The sequence below is a fragment of the Rhineura floridana genome, chromosome 10 (assembly GCF_030035675.1).
Source record: "Rhineura floridana isolate rRhiFlo1 chromosome 10, rRhiFlo1.hap2, whole genome shotgun sequence".
Classification (NCBI taxonomy): domain Eukaryota; kingdom Metazoa; phylum Chordata; class Lepidosauria; order Squamata; family Rhineuridae; genus Rhineura; species Rhineura floridana.
In genome coordinates this window covers 16045201-16063625 of record NC_084489.1, presented here as the reverse complement: position 1 = coordinate 16063625, position 18425 = coordinate 16045201, and the positions used below count along the sequence as shown (strand labels likewise).

Sequence of the window (18425 nt, the reverse complement as noted above, 5' to 3'; positions counted from 1 at the left end):
TTCAGCTTTTACGACAGCTCTGGCCAGCCTCACGGAGTGGCGTGTGGATGGATGCACATCGCTCCCTTCCACTACTGTAAGCGCACATGCTTCCGCACAAGGCGCCGAGCAGCCAACCTCCGACTCCTCCTTCCACCACCACCACCCTCCGCCGTTCCGTGGCTCCATGTGTTACGCTCAGGCTTTCGGCTTCAGCTCGCTCCCCATGCGGATCCCACGGTGGCCTGGCGGTCACGACTCTCCCGCTCCACACCTTCCCCGCTGATGAGGCAGGGAGGGAGGAGCCAAGCGAACCCACAAGCGGCAGCAGGCAGGCAGGCACGCCGCCCCTGGTTGCCGGCGCACCGAGCCATCCGTAACTTGCAGCAGGGTCACTCGTGCGGGGCGGCGGGAGGCGGGTGTGGGAAGGAGGAGGAAGAGGAGGGCGGCCGAGGGAGGCGGCCAGGTTTTGTTTTTTTAAAAAAGGGGTAAGGGGGAAAAAAGGAGATTCCACACTTGCAAATAAGAACCCAGCTGAGCCCGAGGAGAGCTCATCGGCTTCTGGGGAATGGAGAAGCAAGAGCACGTGAAATAAACAGATTCTCTCGAAGCTCTTCCTTGACAGCCAGAGGATTTTCTGACTGTCAGAGGCAAAAATGATTCCGCCAAGCGACTCTACTGAAGTCAGCCTGGAGAACGTGGAGAAGGAAAATGACCCGGAGTGTCCCGATCAGCCCCCTTCGCCGGCATCCACCACCAGCCAAGAGTCAAAGGTACTAAGAATATATCATATATACATAACATTATCTCTCTCTCTCTCTCTCTCTCTCTCTCTCTCTCTCTCTCCCCAAGCATGAGACGTGCCCATCCTCGTTTATCCTTTTTGTGGCTCCTGATGGTTACTGCAAATGTTTGTAAGACGGGATCTCTCCAGTCACCCAAGGGGCCCAAAAGAGTTTGGGGAGAATGGGGGTCGATTTGGGGCAAGGGGCACCTGAGTGTGTTTTTCTGTGTTGTTCTTTTCTGGGAAAGTTTATTTTCATTTTTATTTTCTGGAGGAAGGGGGATAAATTTCAATAAATATTTAAAATCATTACTATATTTGGCACTCAGATTCCTTCAGGCTCATATGTTGATCCCTATTAACTAGACTGTGGCAGATTTATTATAGGAAAGTTTTTTTAAAAAAGCCTTTCCAGGAACTTCACCATTTAACTGATAACTAGGTCAGTAGCTGAAGTCTAACTATGGAGATATTATGGGGGAGGGTGTGCCATCCTTTAATCAACAGTATTCCCTCCCCAATTCCTTTTATAATTGGTCCAGTTTGGCTTACCTGATGGCATAATGATGGCTCTGTTTTTTATCCTACCCCTCAAAATTAAGCAGTTTAACAGGTGAAAAGTTTCCTAGTGGGTTACCTTAATTAGGAACAGAGATCTGTAAGTGGAACAAAGCAGATCAACAGAAGAATGGTGGTGTTCTATTTAATCGGGGCATGACGTAAAGGCAGGAGTTACCTGCAACAACTTGTTAACTGTTAGTGTTGCTAATAAACTTGTCCCTGAACCACAAATTCTTATAGTCCTCGTGTACAAATTCCACCTCAATGGGTAACAGAAGCCTGACCTGCACTGTTGTCATAGTAGATTTTAGCAATGTGAGCCAGTGCCATAATTGTATGGCACCTGTTTGGAAAGGATTGCAGCATCCTCTGAGATGAGAACCTTGACTGTACTGGTCAAGGTACTGTATTGTACCTTTTACAATAATCCACTGCTTTTGTTCATGAAATAGATTTGAAATGCTCCTCTAGAATCGTGTTAGTAAGGTAAAAGTGGTCATCATTACAGCCACCTTAACAGGCCTTGAGCATCCTCTCGGAAGTTGATATGATTCCAACAAGCACTTCAAGAGAGATACTCAGCATGATGGAAGATCCTGCTTTGAATAGGAGGTCATGTGAACAAATGGACCTGCCACCATGCTGTCACAGGATAGGTAGTTACGTGAAAGAGGGTCAGTGTATTGTTGTGGCTTTATAATTATTGATGTGTTAGTTCTCTTAGAGTCTATGGAAGATACAAATGGGTCAGTAATTTATAATTGAACTGCAGACTAAACTCGGAAAATATAAGTAGTGTTACGTTTTATCTTTGACTTCAGTATTAACTAAAGTGTATCTTTTCGTGTGGACAGATATAAATACTTTGTGCACACAGTAAAGTATTCTAGATGAAATATGTTTTGTGTTTTTTCATACTGTGGAATTCTGTGGGAAAATATCTTGCCCACATTCTCCACGTATATATATATATGGCGATATCCACCCCTCGTGGAATGTTAAAACTTAAAATGTAAGTGTCAACATGTAATAGCTGAGTTTGAAGTCCTATTTGAACATTTTGTCTGGGGGATGGGTTTCAGGCAATGGTACAGTATCTCAGCTTTTGGTGCAGTGGCAGCTGGTGGCTGCAAGTCAGTGGGGCAGTGGAAGCCACTCTGGATTTTAGTCCAAACTTTCAAGCAATCATCCAAGTGCTGAAGCACCTTGGACAGCTGCTTGAAAGTTCAGCACCTTGGACAGCTCCTTGAAAGTTCAGACTAAAACCCTGAGCAGATTCCATTGCCCCACTGTCATGGAGCCACCGGCCCTCGCTATTTGGGTTTTTTTACTTCCACAGCTCAAATATGCTTCTCAACATCAAACGTTGCTTGGTAGCATATTTGTGGGATCCTTTTAGTGTTTTGTCCTGATGGAGAACATAGAAGTGCTCATAGTTTTGTTGTGATAACTCTGCTCAAACTAAGTTTGCAAATATTCATACAATAGCTGAAAACAAAATTGGGAGGAGTAATAATCTCAGATTTCAAATTTGCGTTTGGAAAATTTGCATATTTTAAAAATCTGTTTTTAGTTAGTCCAATTTTTCGTTTTGGTAAAATTAAAATGTTGACTCCATTAATAAGTAATAGTTTCAGGTGCGCTTTATCATGATTGAAACCAACTTCAGTATAGGTAGTGTGTCCCAGCCAGTGGGGAAAAAACACTACATGGGGCATTACTAATTTCTATCTGTACACTGGTAGATGTTTCCTATCAGGTGGGAAACCATGACTCTTCTGAAAGATTCATAGCTGGACAACATTCAGTAGTTTTGTTTGTTGTAGCTGACTGAAACAAACACATATTGGGATATTACTATTAGTACACATTTGTTGTCATTGATGACAACGTTTATATATTCTCATTGCCTTAAAAATATTCAAGAGTAGCAGCCAGCTCTAAACTGATGCCCTTTGATGCTATGTAGCACAGTGGAGAGAAGTTTTCAGAAGCAGAGGAAAGCGAAAAGGTGTTCTTTTTCTTTTTCCATCCTGAAACTTCACCCCTCCTTCTCTGAGCCCCAAGCTGCACTCTAAGGCTCCTGTTCCAATCTGGCCAGAGGCTTGAACAAGGACATCCATTAGGGGTTTGGAGGAAAGAAGCACTGCAAAAAATAATGTTGCAGGTCCCCACTGGTTACTGCTTAATCCGAAATAACTTTATGGTCCAGCTTTGCCAATAAATAATTAGAGGAGGGAGGCACAGTTACTCACCACCTACACTGCTCCCTTTTCCCTACCCACTAGTGTAATGGGCAGCTATCATAAGTGAATCTGTTTCCATGGGTGCAACAGTAGTGTAGCAGCTTTTGTGTATCTCTGCATCTCTGGAGCACAGGTCTTGGATTTAAGGCCAAAAGGCAAAAATGGGCAGTTGTTTTGGTGGTGCACTTTGTAACTGCAGCACTAAGGTGGCTGCTTTGCAATTGTGTGTCTGCCTTTTGATCTTAAATCCGAGATTTATGCTTTTGCAGTTCCATGTCTGTCTTTTGGCTTTAAATCTGAGACCTGTGCTTCAGAAACTAAGACAGACACAGAAACCAAGAAGGCAAAGGTGGGCAGTTTTTATGGTGGCGCACATTGTAAATGCAGCACTAAGATGGCTGCTTTTGCAATTCGTTGTCTGTCTTCTGGCTTTAACTCTGAGACCTGTGCATCAGAAACACAGATCACCACCAGTAGGATGGCTGCTCCTATAGGTCCTTTTCTCTTCCTGCCAGTCTTAAAGCCACAGAAGGAGTCCAGATATGCAGTCATCACAGTACTGTTTCACTGAAACATCTAAAGTAGCTGCTCTACAGCTTTTATGCCTACCTTCTGGCCTTAAAAACAAGGAAGGGAGAGAGCCAAGAACATAATGGGCACTTTTTATCTTTCTGAGAAAGGTCCTTTGAAATAAATGGGGCTTATTTCCAAGTAACTGTCATTTGAGAAGGGATTGAAGCGATCTTTGGTGCAATTATTTTCAAATTACTGTTTAATGGATAGTTATAACTGGACATGTTTTCATAACTCTTCCCTCTTGCTGCTGCCCATTCAGCCTACATAATTTTTAACTAGTTTTGCCCAATGTCTGTCGATGATCTAATCCGTCACCAAGTCTGTGGACTTTCATTGTTGAGGAGAAAGCAACACCAGGACAAATGTGCATTCTCCAGGTCAAGCCAGAACATTTGACAAGTTTATGAAGCCACAGACAAGTCATCACACAACTCCTTTGATGATGGCAATAATCCTAGGCACACAGATTTGAAAAGGAGTTCACTGGAAACTAGGCACATTCTTCCAAGTATAGAGGATAGCAGGGAAGTAAGCTTGATTACTGCAAGGGTGAGGAGCTTTTTTCAGAGGCAAAAATGGGCAGAGCAATTAATGCCAATTTTACCTTTGTACAGCAGGCTGGCTTCTACATACACTCACATGCCATGGTCTATCCTTCATTCAGGCAAGCACGAGGCATTATCAGTGTTCAAGGACACATTCAAATTGGCAAAGAGGGTGCAAAGCAGGGCTGGGGAGGAGTGTGGGCTGAGGAGAGTCCCAAGGGCCAGATAAAGAAGCCCAGAGGGCCACATTCAGCTCCTGTGCCTGAGATTCCTCACCCCTGGTTTACAGAGAGCTCCATTTTCCCCTGAAGCAGCTAACCACACGATCTGCAATCCGCTGCAATAAATGTACTCTCCAGTCCTAGATACTCTTATTTGGTACACACACACCCAATTTATTATTCCCAATGTGTAACATTAACATTACTGTCAGTAAAATGTATATTATGACCTTTATAGCCCGTGGCAGACATGTACTCTCCTTTTCCATTTTATTCTCGCAACAACCCTGTAAGAGTGACTCGTCCAGTGAGTTTCATGGCTGAGTAGGGATTTGAACCTAGCTCTACCCTGTCCTAGTCAGGCATCCTAACCACTATACCAGAAATGGGGAATGGGTGTCCCTCCAGATGTTGTAGGACTACTACTTCTGTCAAGCCTGACCATTGGCCATGCTAGCTGGGGCTGATGGGAATTGGAGTCCAACAACTTCTGGAAGGCTGCAGGTTCCCCATCCCTGCAATATACCATAATGGAATACCAATCAGCAGAGACATGTGATAAAGTTTTTCATGGACTGAAGCACTTCCGTCTGCATGTAGAAGAAGATATGTTGAAGCATTCAGACTCAATAAGCTTGTTAGCAAGAAACCTAAATAAATCTCTCCCTGGCATTCCAATTTTCCATGTACACTAAGAGATTCCCCCCCCATGGGGGCCTATATGTGACCCCCTAAACCTGTAGGCTGAAGTAGTACAGTCAAGAAAAGGTGTTATCATGTGATTCTGCTGGTTGTGAAAAATGGCTGTGAGTTATGGATGAGAGTGAGCCATGTGGGAGACAGGGACAGAATTGCACTAAAGAGAATAGGAATCTTCCCACTGGCTTTATAGGATTTCAAACTTGCATTGACCAGCAGGTTTGTCACCCAGTCCTAGATGAAGATGGAATGTAAACCTAAAATATCAGAGTCAACTGACACCTTTTTTCAAGATCAGGAAATCTTGTCCCACACAAACAGGCATGACGTAACCAGGCACAAAGAGCACGGCCCATTTTCACAAGGGATGGTTTTTGAAACTGAATGAAAAAAGCCACACAAGCCTGGCTGTACATTTTGGTTTTAAAGCAACTCACTTCTGCTTTCCATCTGACAACATTCCCTGATGAAGCACTCCAGACAAAGTAAGGCAACGGTAGGGAACCATTTTTTTTAGTCCAACGGTCACATTCCCTCATGGGCATCCTTCCAGGGGCATAATACCAGTAGAGAGTGGTGCCAGGGCAAAAAAGAGTAGAGCAGTGGATGTGACTGTTACCAAAACATTCAGACATGCAGAAGTTTCTACACATACACACTTCTCTATCCAGGCAAGCAAGAACCGTCATCACAGTTCAAGGACACATTCATTCCAAGCAAAAACACTCAAGGAGAGTCTGGAGCAGGGCCAATGAGGGACGTGGCCTAGGGAGAGGGGGTGGCATGGCAGTCTGCATATGGCCCCGGACTTGAGATTTCCCACCCCTGGAGTACAGTCTTGTATGCACATAATGCTAAGCCATGCTTTGTTTAGCCAAAGTATTATTTTAACATCTGAACCAGACTCAGGTGATTAACTATAGTTTGATTCCTGGCAGCAAACCATTATGTGAGGTCATAGTTTGTTGTTGGCTTACAAACTGTTGCCTTTTAAAATTATAGTTTGGTACTATATTTGAACCCAACAGCCTTCTTTAACCATGGTTTACTTGTACTCCAGATGCTTGCCAGGTTATAGAGGCACAACACAAGAACTGCTGAAAAACAAGTCAAGCTTTGGAGAAACAACATGGCTTGTCTGCTTGTCTGTGAGATGACTCATGGTTTGTTGAACAAGCCATAGTTAAAGCAAACTGTGGCTTAGCGTTATGTGCAAATGGAACCTATTAATGTTCATTGTGAAAACATATGCAATATGCTTAGTTAAGCCTTGTGCTTTAAGAAAGCAACACTATGCACATGTACTTGGTCATGAATTCTGTTTTTCCAAGCAAATGTGTCTTGGATTAGTATATGTCTCTCAAAAGTTACAAGCCAAATTTTAATATCCTTATTCAAATTACTGGCACTTTGCCGACATCTCATTAGCATTTCACACCACATACAGCCTGCTTCAGCCTGAGCACATTTATTAGCGTCAACTCTGGCCCATAAAGCTGCCAAGGGTCACATACCTGGTCTGCTTTAATTGGTTACATAAAGCCAAACTTGCACTTCAGCGGAACAAGTCATGATAGGCACTATTGTGGTTTGGTGGCTCTACTCTGTTTACTATCAAACCCATGTGCCCTACCTTACCTTGGGAAATATGACTGCCACACAAACCCTGGTATGCAGAAGCTAGGGAGGTGTTTGCCATAGGCAGTCACTACATTAGGACAGGCAAGCTGGAGCCAGCAGCCATCACCACATCACCTTGTTGTAGCATTGGCAGGGGGACCCTAAAACCTGATCTTATGAAAACCTGATCTTACGAACCTGATCTTATGCCATTATAGTGGGCCATTAATATATTTGATCCCATTGCTAGGACTAATCCTGGATTATTTCTTTCAACAAGCCTTTTGAGACCTATCCCAGTCTGCATCTGTGTCAGAATTGTTTAATATGTTTTTTAATAATGTTTTTAACCCTTTTAAGGTTGTTTTTTAAATGTTTTTAATGCTGTTTTGTTTTAATGTATTTTAAGATCTGTTTTTATGATGTTTTAAAGTGTTTTATTGCTTTGTTTGCCGCCCTGGGCTCCTGCTGGAAGGGCGGGATACAAATAAAATAAATAAATAAATTTCTTTGGATTATGTTTACCTATCTGTTTGTTTGTTTCATCGTATATACGTGATGGACTGCTCTTATCTATATTTTGTTATGCACATTTTACAGTATGTAGATATTGTCACTATATCACACTAATTCTTAACCTTTATAATATACTTGGGAGATTTTTGTTATTATTTGAAGTGCAGTGTTGATCTTGGATAATATTTGCTTGTGGTTAATTGCTATATTCCCTTTTTTAGTTTTGTTGCAATAGATTGTTAGTATTGTCATTCAAGATTTTATGGCTTGCTTTTGGGATTCTTCTTCTTTGTAATATAAAATTGTACAATATGTATAAAATTCATACAATATCAACAAGAACATACCACTGTGGCCAGATGAAGGGATGAGATAATTATATACAATCCATGCTTTGGTAGATATTGATGCAACTCGGCTCCCTTAAAACAAACCTTTCAAATGGGAGGTAAACCTCATGAGTTCAATCTGTTTGTTGACCAATATTCTTAGGAAGGAGCAAATTCTGATCTGTGGAAGAGTTTTCTGCTTTTCTGTGAAGTGAAACCATAGTAGACTGCCTGTTTGTTCTAAGTTTTCTTATTCATATTGATTCATATTCATATTCTTATTCATACTGATATTTAAATATTGGTATTTCTCTTCAGTGGCAATTTATTAGACATCTTTAGAAAAACTGAATCTGCATCTGCAATCCAAACTGCTAAGCAGGTCTTCTGTTCCTAACTGGGGAAGCTGTGGCCCTCCAGATGTTGCTGGACTCCAACTCACATGAACCCTGGCCAGAATGGACAATGGCCAGCAACAGTAGGAGTTGGAGTCCAGCAATATTTGGAAGGCCACAGGTTACCCAGGTTTGTTTTAATGCATCTCATATCACACATGTGGGGAACCTTTGGCTCTCCAGATGTTGATGAACTACCGCTTCTGTCATCCCTGTCCATTGAACATGCTTGCTGGGGCTGATGGGAATTGTAATTCAGCAACATCTGTCAAGCCAAAGATTCTCACGCCTGTTATAATATATCAAATCAGGCCCTCCTTTCACAGCATGTGCCTCTTCCTATCCTCTTGTGCAAAATCATAAAGCTGACTGCTAAATGTTCATGTGCTCTGATCACTTTGTTATTTGCAAAACAATAAAAAGGCCTAACTGAATTCCACATTTGAATCTGGGTCCCTTTTACTTGAAGGAGCTAGCTTTTCAAATTTCTCTGTAGACATGTACATATTATTCAAACATATTCTTGTGATTTACAGAGCAATCCTATCATCAATATGCCAGCACTGGAGATACGCAGTGCTGCACTGGCCAAACGCCTTTATCCAATGTGTTGTTGCGCACCTCCCCCAATCTCCGAGCGGTGAGATTTCTGGGGTCCCTGTGCTTCTCCAGGGTTTGGTTTCCTTTGGGAAGAAGGTCAGCGGAGACTGCGGTGTCTTTATGAAATATGGTTTATTTATTTACACACATTCCAGCCTGAGCTTCAGAATGGAGGGGTTCAATGCATCAGCAGTGTTCAATGCATCCAGCTCTTCCATCTGGGTTGCAGGAGGCACCCCAAATGCTACTCTCTCTGCCTGCCTCCAGTCCCCAGCAATTCTCTAGACACACACTAAAACCACAAGCACAACCTCTGCTAGCTGCCAGGAGTGGGGGGGAGGCTCTCCTGCAGAATTTAAATGATAAAAGGGGTCTTCCTGGCCCATTCACCGTTGCTAGGCAACTGATCGGCCCATTATCTTACCTGGCCAATCTATTTGGTTAACAAAAGACTCATTTGACCAGCAGAGAGTTCCTCATTCCAAGGCACAGGATTCCAAATAAGAGGCTGGAAAGGTGACCCACAGGAATCATCCATCCCAACCCCCATGCTCATAACAGTATGCTCAGGCCAGGAGGCAGGAGGAAAACACTCAAGCAGAAAATACAAATGTGGCATAAAAATGACAGACCCCCCCCCAATGCTCCTGGAAACACCACCTCTACCTACTCAGGGACTGCATTGGCTACATGCTGCCCACTCACAGAGGCAGCCAATGAAGTTGCCAGAATGGGGACACGCCCCAGGCACACACACACCATGGAAGATGATGCCAGAGTGCCCCCACTACATTTATTTTATATATATATTCCATATATACCACCAACATTAAGAACAAACTAATTATGCATTGAACAGCATGAAATCAACAAAAAATGTTAAATTCATAAAACAAGTACAGAGAGACAGTGTAGTGTAATGGTTAGCATATCAGACTGGGACCTGAGAGACCAGGGTTTCAATCCCCCCTCAGCCTTGGAGCTCACTGGGTGACTTTGGGCCAGTCACTCTCAGCCTAAGCTACCTCACAGCATTGTTGTGAGAGAGAGGGTGAGCCACGTGCACCACTTTGAGCTCCTTGGAGGAAAGGTGGGATACAAATATAATAGATAATACTTCACAAAGCAGTGATCAGAGTCATAATAGTTAGATCACGCTGCAGGGAAAGCCTGGGTGAACAGATGAGTTTTATGCAGGCACCTAAATAGCAATATTCTGTCAGCCCCCATGGCACAAACGGTAGTGATCCTGCTATTGCAAATATCCAGGTATCCCTCCAGTCAGGGGTTCAGATCCCCATATGCACCTTACAACCACTTTTTATGAATACAACACACGCAAATGGGAGGAACGAGAAAATTTTCCTCTGCTTTATTTTTCCATGGAAATTTTTCTGTTTCATAAATTCATTAGTAACAATGGATGCCAGTAGCAAATAAATATTAGGCAAATGTGGCTGTTTCAAAGTTTTTAACTTTGTTTACTAAATACAAGTAAAATAAACATACTAAAACAGATTATTGTCTAGGGTATCTATTTTCCAATGCAAACTGAGAATTGTCTGATGCAAATTGCCATATGTTGCATGGGAAATTTTTGAAGAAAATGTTCCAGTTCAACATTTTTCAGAAAACCCACATCACCGCATGCTACATAGCACCCATGCAGCTCGCTTGGTAGGACACCTTCAGAGAGCACTCACAGACAAGGGACAAGAGTTCAAGATCCACTCACCCAGGGATCTCTTGCCAAAGAGCCATGGGAAGGGGTCAGGACTTGACGCAAGGGCAGCCACAGACATGCACTGACAACAGCAACCTCCTGCAGTTCACTGCATGTGGTCCTTTGAAAGGACCACAGCTCAGTGGCGGAGCATCAATTTTGCATGCAAAAGGCCCCAAGTTCAATCCCTGGGATCTCCAGGTAGGACTAGAGAGCCCCCTGCCTGAAACCCTGGAGAGCCACTGCTGGTCAGCATTGGACAGTACTGAGCTGGATGAATCAAATATCTGATTTGACATAAGGCAGGTTCCTCTGTTCCATAGGGCATGGGAAGCAGGAGATGGGAGCCCAAGCTTCACCAGGGGACGTGGGGAACATGCCCCCACTCACTTTTTGCATGCCTGATCAGGGCAAAAGAGAGGGAGCTCCCAGGAATTTGACTCTGCAAGCTGTGAAGAGCACTTCTCAACTCATTCAGCCACACAGGAATCAGACACATTACAGGGCACTGTTGACAGGGCATGCTGATGGACTGAAGAGGTGTAGGATATGGCATAAATATGCTTCCCTCCCTGCCCTGGCATCAGGCCCCATCCACAACTCCACCCCATTTCAGCTGTTTCACTGGCAGTGTGTTCCACCAGCATATCTGAGATGTTGTGCCAGCGTCTGTGCTATATTTGAGATGTGTTTCTACTGTAGCAGGACTTCTACTGGATCCTATAACCCTCTTCTGTATAAGATTGAGCCCTTATGCATGCCAAAACCATCTATCTGTAAAAAAAAAAAAGTCAAATTATTAAAATCCAAATAGATATTCCAAACTCTGGAATAACAGTGCAGGCCATAATTGTGGTATGTGTCTTGGCTGATTTCATACTAACACTGTGTTCTCTGTGGAAACAGCTATGGCTTAGTGGTAGACTATCTGCTTTGCGTGCAGTCCTCAGCATCTCCTGGTAGGTTTTAGAATGTTCCCTGTCTGAAACCCTGGAGAGCTGCTGCCAGCCAGTGTAGACAACACTGAGCTAGATGGACCAATGGGCTGACTCAGTATATGGCAACCTCCTATATTCCTATATCTAATCAAGTATATTTACATGGGAGGAGAGGATAAACATGATGCACTCTAAATCATTGGGAAGAAATAGTGGTAGCAGACTCTACTGTATATGCCAAGAGTGTTAGATATATTAAGTATAAAGAGTTGCAGTGAATAAGGGGGATGTCTCTAAATTACCAGAACAGTTTACAGGTCCTCCCTCTGATCCATTACAGGAGGGTCAACCATTTTCTGTTCCGTTTCCTTAAACCTTGGAGGAGTGCCGGGTTAACACCCCCCTGTCCCTCTAAACTGGATGGGCTATTCCTGAGCCAAGGGGTTTCAGTGAGAAAGCCCCTATAGCTTAGCAGTTCAGCAAAGAGCTAATGAAAGTCTGACAAAAAGCCAGTTACAGCACATTGTCTTCAAAATGGAAACGGAAATGGACTGTCTTCAACTCTTATGGCTACCCTATGGATAGGGTTTTCATGGGATTTCTCTAAACTGCTATGCATCCCGCAGATCCACCCACACACTTACTTAATGGATAGTAAATACATCCTAATAAAATTAAGTTTCTAATATAGATATGAAGAGCAGGACCTAATCTTGAGCTAGGTTATCCAGCTTGCAATCCCATTGAAGCTAATTGGTTTTAAATCATATTGTGTTTGACCGATAGAGTTGCATGGAGATTTCCCCTGCATAATAGAATTAATACTTTGTGAGCCTCTATTGGTGACGGATAGGTTACTAGCTACTGAATATTTTAAAAGGGCAAGGAAATGGCATGCAGACAATGTTTGTCATCCTCCAGTCTGCTGAATAAACATTCAACATAAAAACTTCAGTTTTGAGGAGAGCAACTAAAAAATAAAATTAATCCCTGAAGAGGATTTGAAAACAGTCAGCTCTTCCAAAGCTATTTTCCATACTTCTACTTAAAATGGTGAGTACATGTTGTGAATAAATGGGACTTCTTATACTGAGAATGGGGTGAATTGGCTAGTAAACCAGACATACATACTATAAACTTTTCAAATTATATCTGTTCACTGAGCAAGGAAGAAGCGCTCTGTTCCTATGAATAGCCTGATTTTAAGCTTTGATCTTGTGTGAAGTATTAGTAGAAAGACACTTCATGTATCCTGCTTTCCCCCTCTCTTCTTGTACATATTGGCTAGATTAGAATATTGTCTCACTAGCTAAACTTTCCATTTTATTGTAGGAACAAATCAGTAAATTCAAGTGAATTCTTGTCGTTACTTTCCTTAAAACTAATTTTGTTGCTCTTTAAATAGGATGAAGTATCAACTCTTTGTCTAGGGATAAATGCTTTCATGATGGTAGTAATAATGAGGCAGTTTTGTGTAGTGGGTACAGGGCTGGAATTGGATTGGGGAAACTAGGATTCACATCCCTGCCTGGTCAGTCATGAAGTGAGTGACCTGAAGCCGGTCACTGTCTCTGTCTAACCTATTACACCAGGTTGTTGTGAGAAAAGTGTGGGGTCATTCCATTCCCTGAGCTACTTTGAGGAAGGATGGGATACAAATATAATTAAATACATAAAATAAAATAATCCTTGTAACCTTGCTGGATTTACCAGCAGTCAAAATACAGTGAACTGAATAAGGATGTTGGGTTTTGGGGGGGAGAGGGGGTTGCAGTTCAGTTCCCCCCAACTTTAGGTAGTAATGTGTTTTGCCTCAAAATGTGATAGTCATCATACTGCTGAGCGGGGCCCTGGATTTCTACCCTAAAGTCTGCCCTGATTGCACCACTGATGCCCCCAATGTTCTCAATTTAGCCAATAAAGCAGCAAGTAAAATCTAGCTTGCATGTAGTGGCACTGGATTTCTACTGATATATATTGGCAAAGTAATGAATGTTGATAGAAACCTTTATCTAGATTTTGCTGTGTTTTTCTTGCTTTAAAATGGCAAAACAAATAACTAGCATTGTATTTTGGGTGACAAAATGGAACTGCATCAATTGTTTCAGCATCATCTGCTTGTTAAATCTTAACACAGTTGGTGGAGAGGATATTGCAGGCAAATTATGGGTAGTGAATTCTAGGTTAGGCACTTTTGCCAAGTGCCTACGGGCTAAATGCCACTGCTGGGTCACATCTGCTGAAAGCTTTATTGTGGTGACTTGTGCCAGGCCAGTCCAGGAGAGATGGAACAGATTGCAACTCTTTGCAGTAGATCACTGGCTTGGAGTGCCTAGGACAGCTATGCGGTGACTAAGGAGATTAATCTACACCTTTTTTTACATATACACAAAACCCTGGCATGGCTAGCTATGGTCAGGAAAGAGGCACACGAGAGCTTCTTGGAATCTTCTATCTCTGACCTGTTTTCACTTTTCCATGATTAGGAAGCAAAACACAGCAGCCACAATGGCCACAGCAGCCCATTGACTTCATGTAATTATTTGCTAGATTACAGCCAATGTTTGGGGGGGAACTCTGAAGAGGGAGTTGTAATGCTGGTGATTCCTTTAGCATATAAGAGCAGGGCAGGAACAACAGGTGTCTGCAAGGAAACTCCGCAGCCTGGACTTGTAAATTGATTCAAAGGGGCTCCCATCCTAGTCTATGACAGACATAAAATAAACTGCCAAGGCCATTGGCATCTCTAGCTTAAACCAGCGGTGGCTAACATTCTTCAGGCTGAGGGCCACATCGCCCCCTGGGACCTCTCTGAGGGCTGCATGCTAGCAGCCTAAGTGGCGACCCACACTTTTGTACATGCATACACACACACATCAGAGCCCACACACACAGTGTGCTGGGGGGTGGGATTTGAACTCATGATCTGAAATTACAATCTCAGGACAGTTTTCCATTACTGAACACAATTTTCCCCACATCTTCTTTTGTTTTCCTCTGGAACTCCACCATACAACAGCAGAACCCCAATGCACTTGGTGACTTTTTTTTTTTTGCATCACCACTGCTGCCAAATTCTCAGCAGTCTTGAGGACCATATAGAATTCCCTGGGTTGAATCAGGCCCCTAAGCCAGGGCTCAGCTACACCTAATGCTGTATAAAACTGTTTCTAAGTACAAAGCATTAGGTGCAGATGCAGTTGGCTCACTTGCCATCTTCAAACAGAGCTGGGGCAAACATTTTCAGAACAAAATGATTTTTTGGGGAGGGGATTTGTTTCTTCTGACTGTTGAATTCCATTTTTGCTCAGCCCTAGGAAAGATTATGAATTTTAGCCTGACGGGCTAAATTAGGGATATGGGCAGGGGTGCGCATGCAAGCATCCCTGGTCATGACTACAGATGTTCTGAAGATCTGTGCACTCTGTTGATTGTGCTTAGAAATTGTCCCCATGTTAGGAAACCCTGAAAAACAAGGCTCTTGCTTGAGATCTCAAGGGCGACTTCCAAACTGGAAGTATTTTGTGGGTGAGATTCAGTGACATACCAGGAAATCCATGTTATGCAAATGAAGTGGGTTTGGTGCTCTTGTGCAACAAAGCCGCTCCCCCCCTTTTTAAAGGAAAATGATGGGAAATGCACTTGTAGATGAAGGATAACAGTTGCTTGATGTGATGTCACATAACCTTCCTGCAAGCAAATCAGAATGAATTTTCAATACACTGTGGCCACTGGAATACCTCACTCCACATCTTTGTGCAAACAAATCAGGATGAATGCTCAATAAATAGGTTGTCTCAAAGTGAACCTAAATACGTTCAGTTGGATGCCCTTTAAGATCCCCTTGTAGTTACTGTTGTTATGTTACTTGCACAAAGATTTGAAGAGCAGTTGATGCATTCAGGGATATTGGGGGCAGGAAGTCTGTGTGCGCAGATTCCGGTAAGCACATGAACACAGCTATTGCCTTGAAGAATCACATCATACACTTGTTTTCTCTTCACAAGGCTGCTCCTACTCTGAGTATGTTATATGTGCAACAAATAAACTTGATATTAAAGGTGCTTGGTCCTCCTAGATAATTAGGGGTTCTTTACCTCACTTCTCTTGCTACAGATGTCGTCAGTATATCTAATAAAATGAACTTGGATGAAATTCACAATTCACCATAAATGAGTGATTTGAAAAAGACATCAGATAGTTGGAGGAGGGTGTGTTATTCCTGCAGTCTGGAATTCTCTGGGCATCTAAATAAACCCAAGGCAGGGTTCTTGATGCAGGATAATGATTTCAAATTAACAATCTTTCAAGCAACCTTGTTATCCCTCGGCATATCAACAAGCTCCGAAGTAGTGATTTTACTAACTATTGGCATCAGGTTGTTCCACCATCCTCAGGAGCTTTTGAGACACAGTATGAATTCCTGAATCAGTTCTTAAAAAAAAAAAAGTGTTAGCAACAGCTCAGGAGACATCTTTTGCTTGATGTAGATAAGCTTTTAAATGGCACTGGGAAATGGAGCATTATTCAAACACAACACGCACACTGCTTAATTAATTAATTAATGAGACTCGTTTTCAGGAAAGTCACCTGTTCTGAATGGAAACTAAAATACTGCTGGCCTGGTATACATGCCAATTAAGCACAGACTTCATGGGAGTAGAATGCTCAACGCTGGCTGAAGTACTCTTCAAGCCATTTTTAAAAAATAGAATAATCTTTTTCTTTTCTTTTGGTCAGGTTAGAGCAAGCCATAACTAGGGTCACAACAAAAAGACAGGCATGCTGCTTAAAATAATTTTTAATCCTATATTTTTAAGCTATAGATGTGTTTAGCCTGTGTGCCCTCATAACACTTCTCTGTGAGAGCACTATTGTAAGAGCAACATTGGTGTTTCCTTAGGGTAGGTGCAGACAAATACACATGTACTCACAAACCTTCAGGCATATGCATCTGGAAATGCAGGTCCTACGGTCAATTCCTGGCATCTCCAGGTAGGACCAGGTATGTCCCCCATCTGAAACGCTGGAGAGATGCTGCTAGTCAGTGCAAATAATTCTGAGCTAGATAACTCGGTATAAGACCCCTTACTATGTCCTTATTAAACCCCACCTGGACCAAGATCCTCAGATCTGTTCATTCTCATCAGTCTGTCATCCATAGTTTACAGGACTGGCCCCAGGCATTTTGCTGCCTGAGGCAAAGGACAGGTTGTCTGCCCCCTTTATTCCATGTGCCAATGCCAACAGGACTGGTAGCTGAATATTAATTCTGCACGGGTGATGGGACAGCATCCTCCGCCACACCTGAGGGCAGCAGACTAACTTAGGGGGTACAGGATATGCTGTGTAACAACCCAGCTCTGTTCTCCAACACTTTTCTGCTACAGTCTGCCCTCCAGTGCCTGTCACCTGAAACAGCTGCTTCAGTCTACCTAACAGTAAGGTTGGGCCTGATATTCCTATTGGAGGCCCCTCACTAAGGGCAGGTGGGGCACTGCCTACCCTAAAGCCCCAAACCTATAGCCCAGTCCCTTATCTGTTCCTTACATTCATATTCAATACATTACCTATAGCAGCCTTTCCCAACCAGTGTGCCTCCAGATGTTGTTGTACCACAACTCCCATCAGCCTCAGCCAGCATTGCCAATGGTCAAGAAAGATGGGAATTGTGGTCCAACAATATCTGGAGGCACACTGGTTGGGAAAGGCTCACCTATAGCCCAGTGTCCTTTCTCAGTTCATTATATACAGTACCTCACATTTAGAGACATCATCATAATAAAAAATTCTAGGAGGAGCAGCTTAGGGAGGGCAGGGATCCCCTCAGCTCCTCCATTGTGATTTTATTTCCTGTAGAATAAGCTCTAGCCAATCAGGAGTCCCTCAGAAATGCAATTGAAGTTCCATCGCATTAGGCAGGACTATGAAGCGCCTCCCCAATGCTCAGCTCAGCATACCTCCTCTCAATTCTCTTTGATTCTCTCTCAGCTACTCCAGTGTAATTTTACCCTTTCCCACAGAACTTGTTTAATTCTAGAACAGGATTTTTTAAAATACACATGAGGAAACACAAAGTGGCATTCAAAATTCTTACACCCCTCCCTGCTCTTTTTGAGGCTGACCTTACAGCCTTTGCTGTCTTATCTCAGAGTGTCTGAAAGAGTTTACCACAATATTTGATGCCATCCTGTCAGTGCATTTGTCTTTGCAAATGGTATATAAAACTATGGTATGAAGGAAATGAATAGAAAGTTTTCTCTCTGTCTCATAATACTAGAACCCAGGGCCATCCAATGAAGCTGAATGGTGGAAGATTCAGGACAGACAAAAGAAAGTACTTCTTCATGCAACAATTAGTTGAACTATGGAATTTGCTCCCAGGAGATGTAGTAACTTACAAGATCTGAACAGGGTGGTTCATGATAGATGCTCTTGGAGGTCGCTGATTCATAGGGTCGCCATAAGTCGTAATCGACTTGAAGGCACATAACAACAACAACAGATGTAGTAATGGCCACCAACGTGGATAGCTTTAAAAGAGGATTAGACAAATTTAAAAGAGGATTAGACAAATGCATGGAGAATAAGGCTATCAGTGGCTACTAACTATGATAGCTATGCTAGTATTCCTTTGAATGCCAGTTGCTGGAAATCACAAATGTGAAGAGTGCTATTGCTATTGTGAATAGT

The 18425-nt window shown here is 42.8% G+C and overlaps 1 protein-coding gene across 1 annotated transcript in view; it reads left to right on the top strand.

Moving 5' to 3' along the window:
• Positions 1 to 375: 375 nt before the first annotated feature.
• The window catches only part of STAC (SH3 and cysteine rich domain), a 107577-nt gene continuing 89527 nt past the window's right edge, over positions 376 to 18425 (top strand). Inside the window, exon 1 of the mRNA XM_061586313.1 lies at positions 376 to 752. Within this exon, the coding sequence (XP_061442297.1) occupies positions 636 to 752 (117 nt within the window). The 5' untranslated portion in view covers positions 376 to 635. The remainder of the gene's footprint in view (positions 753 to 18425) is intronic.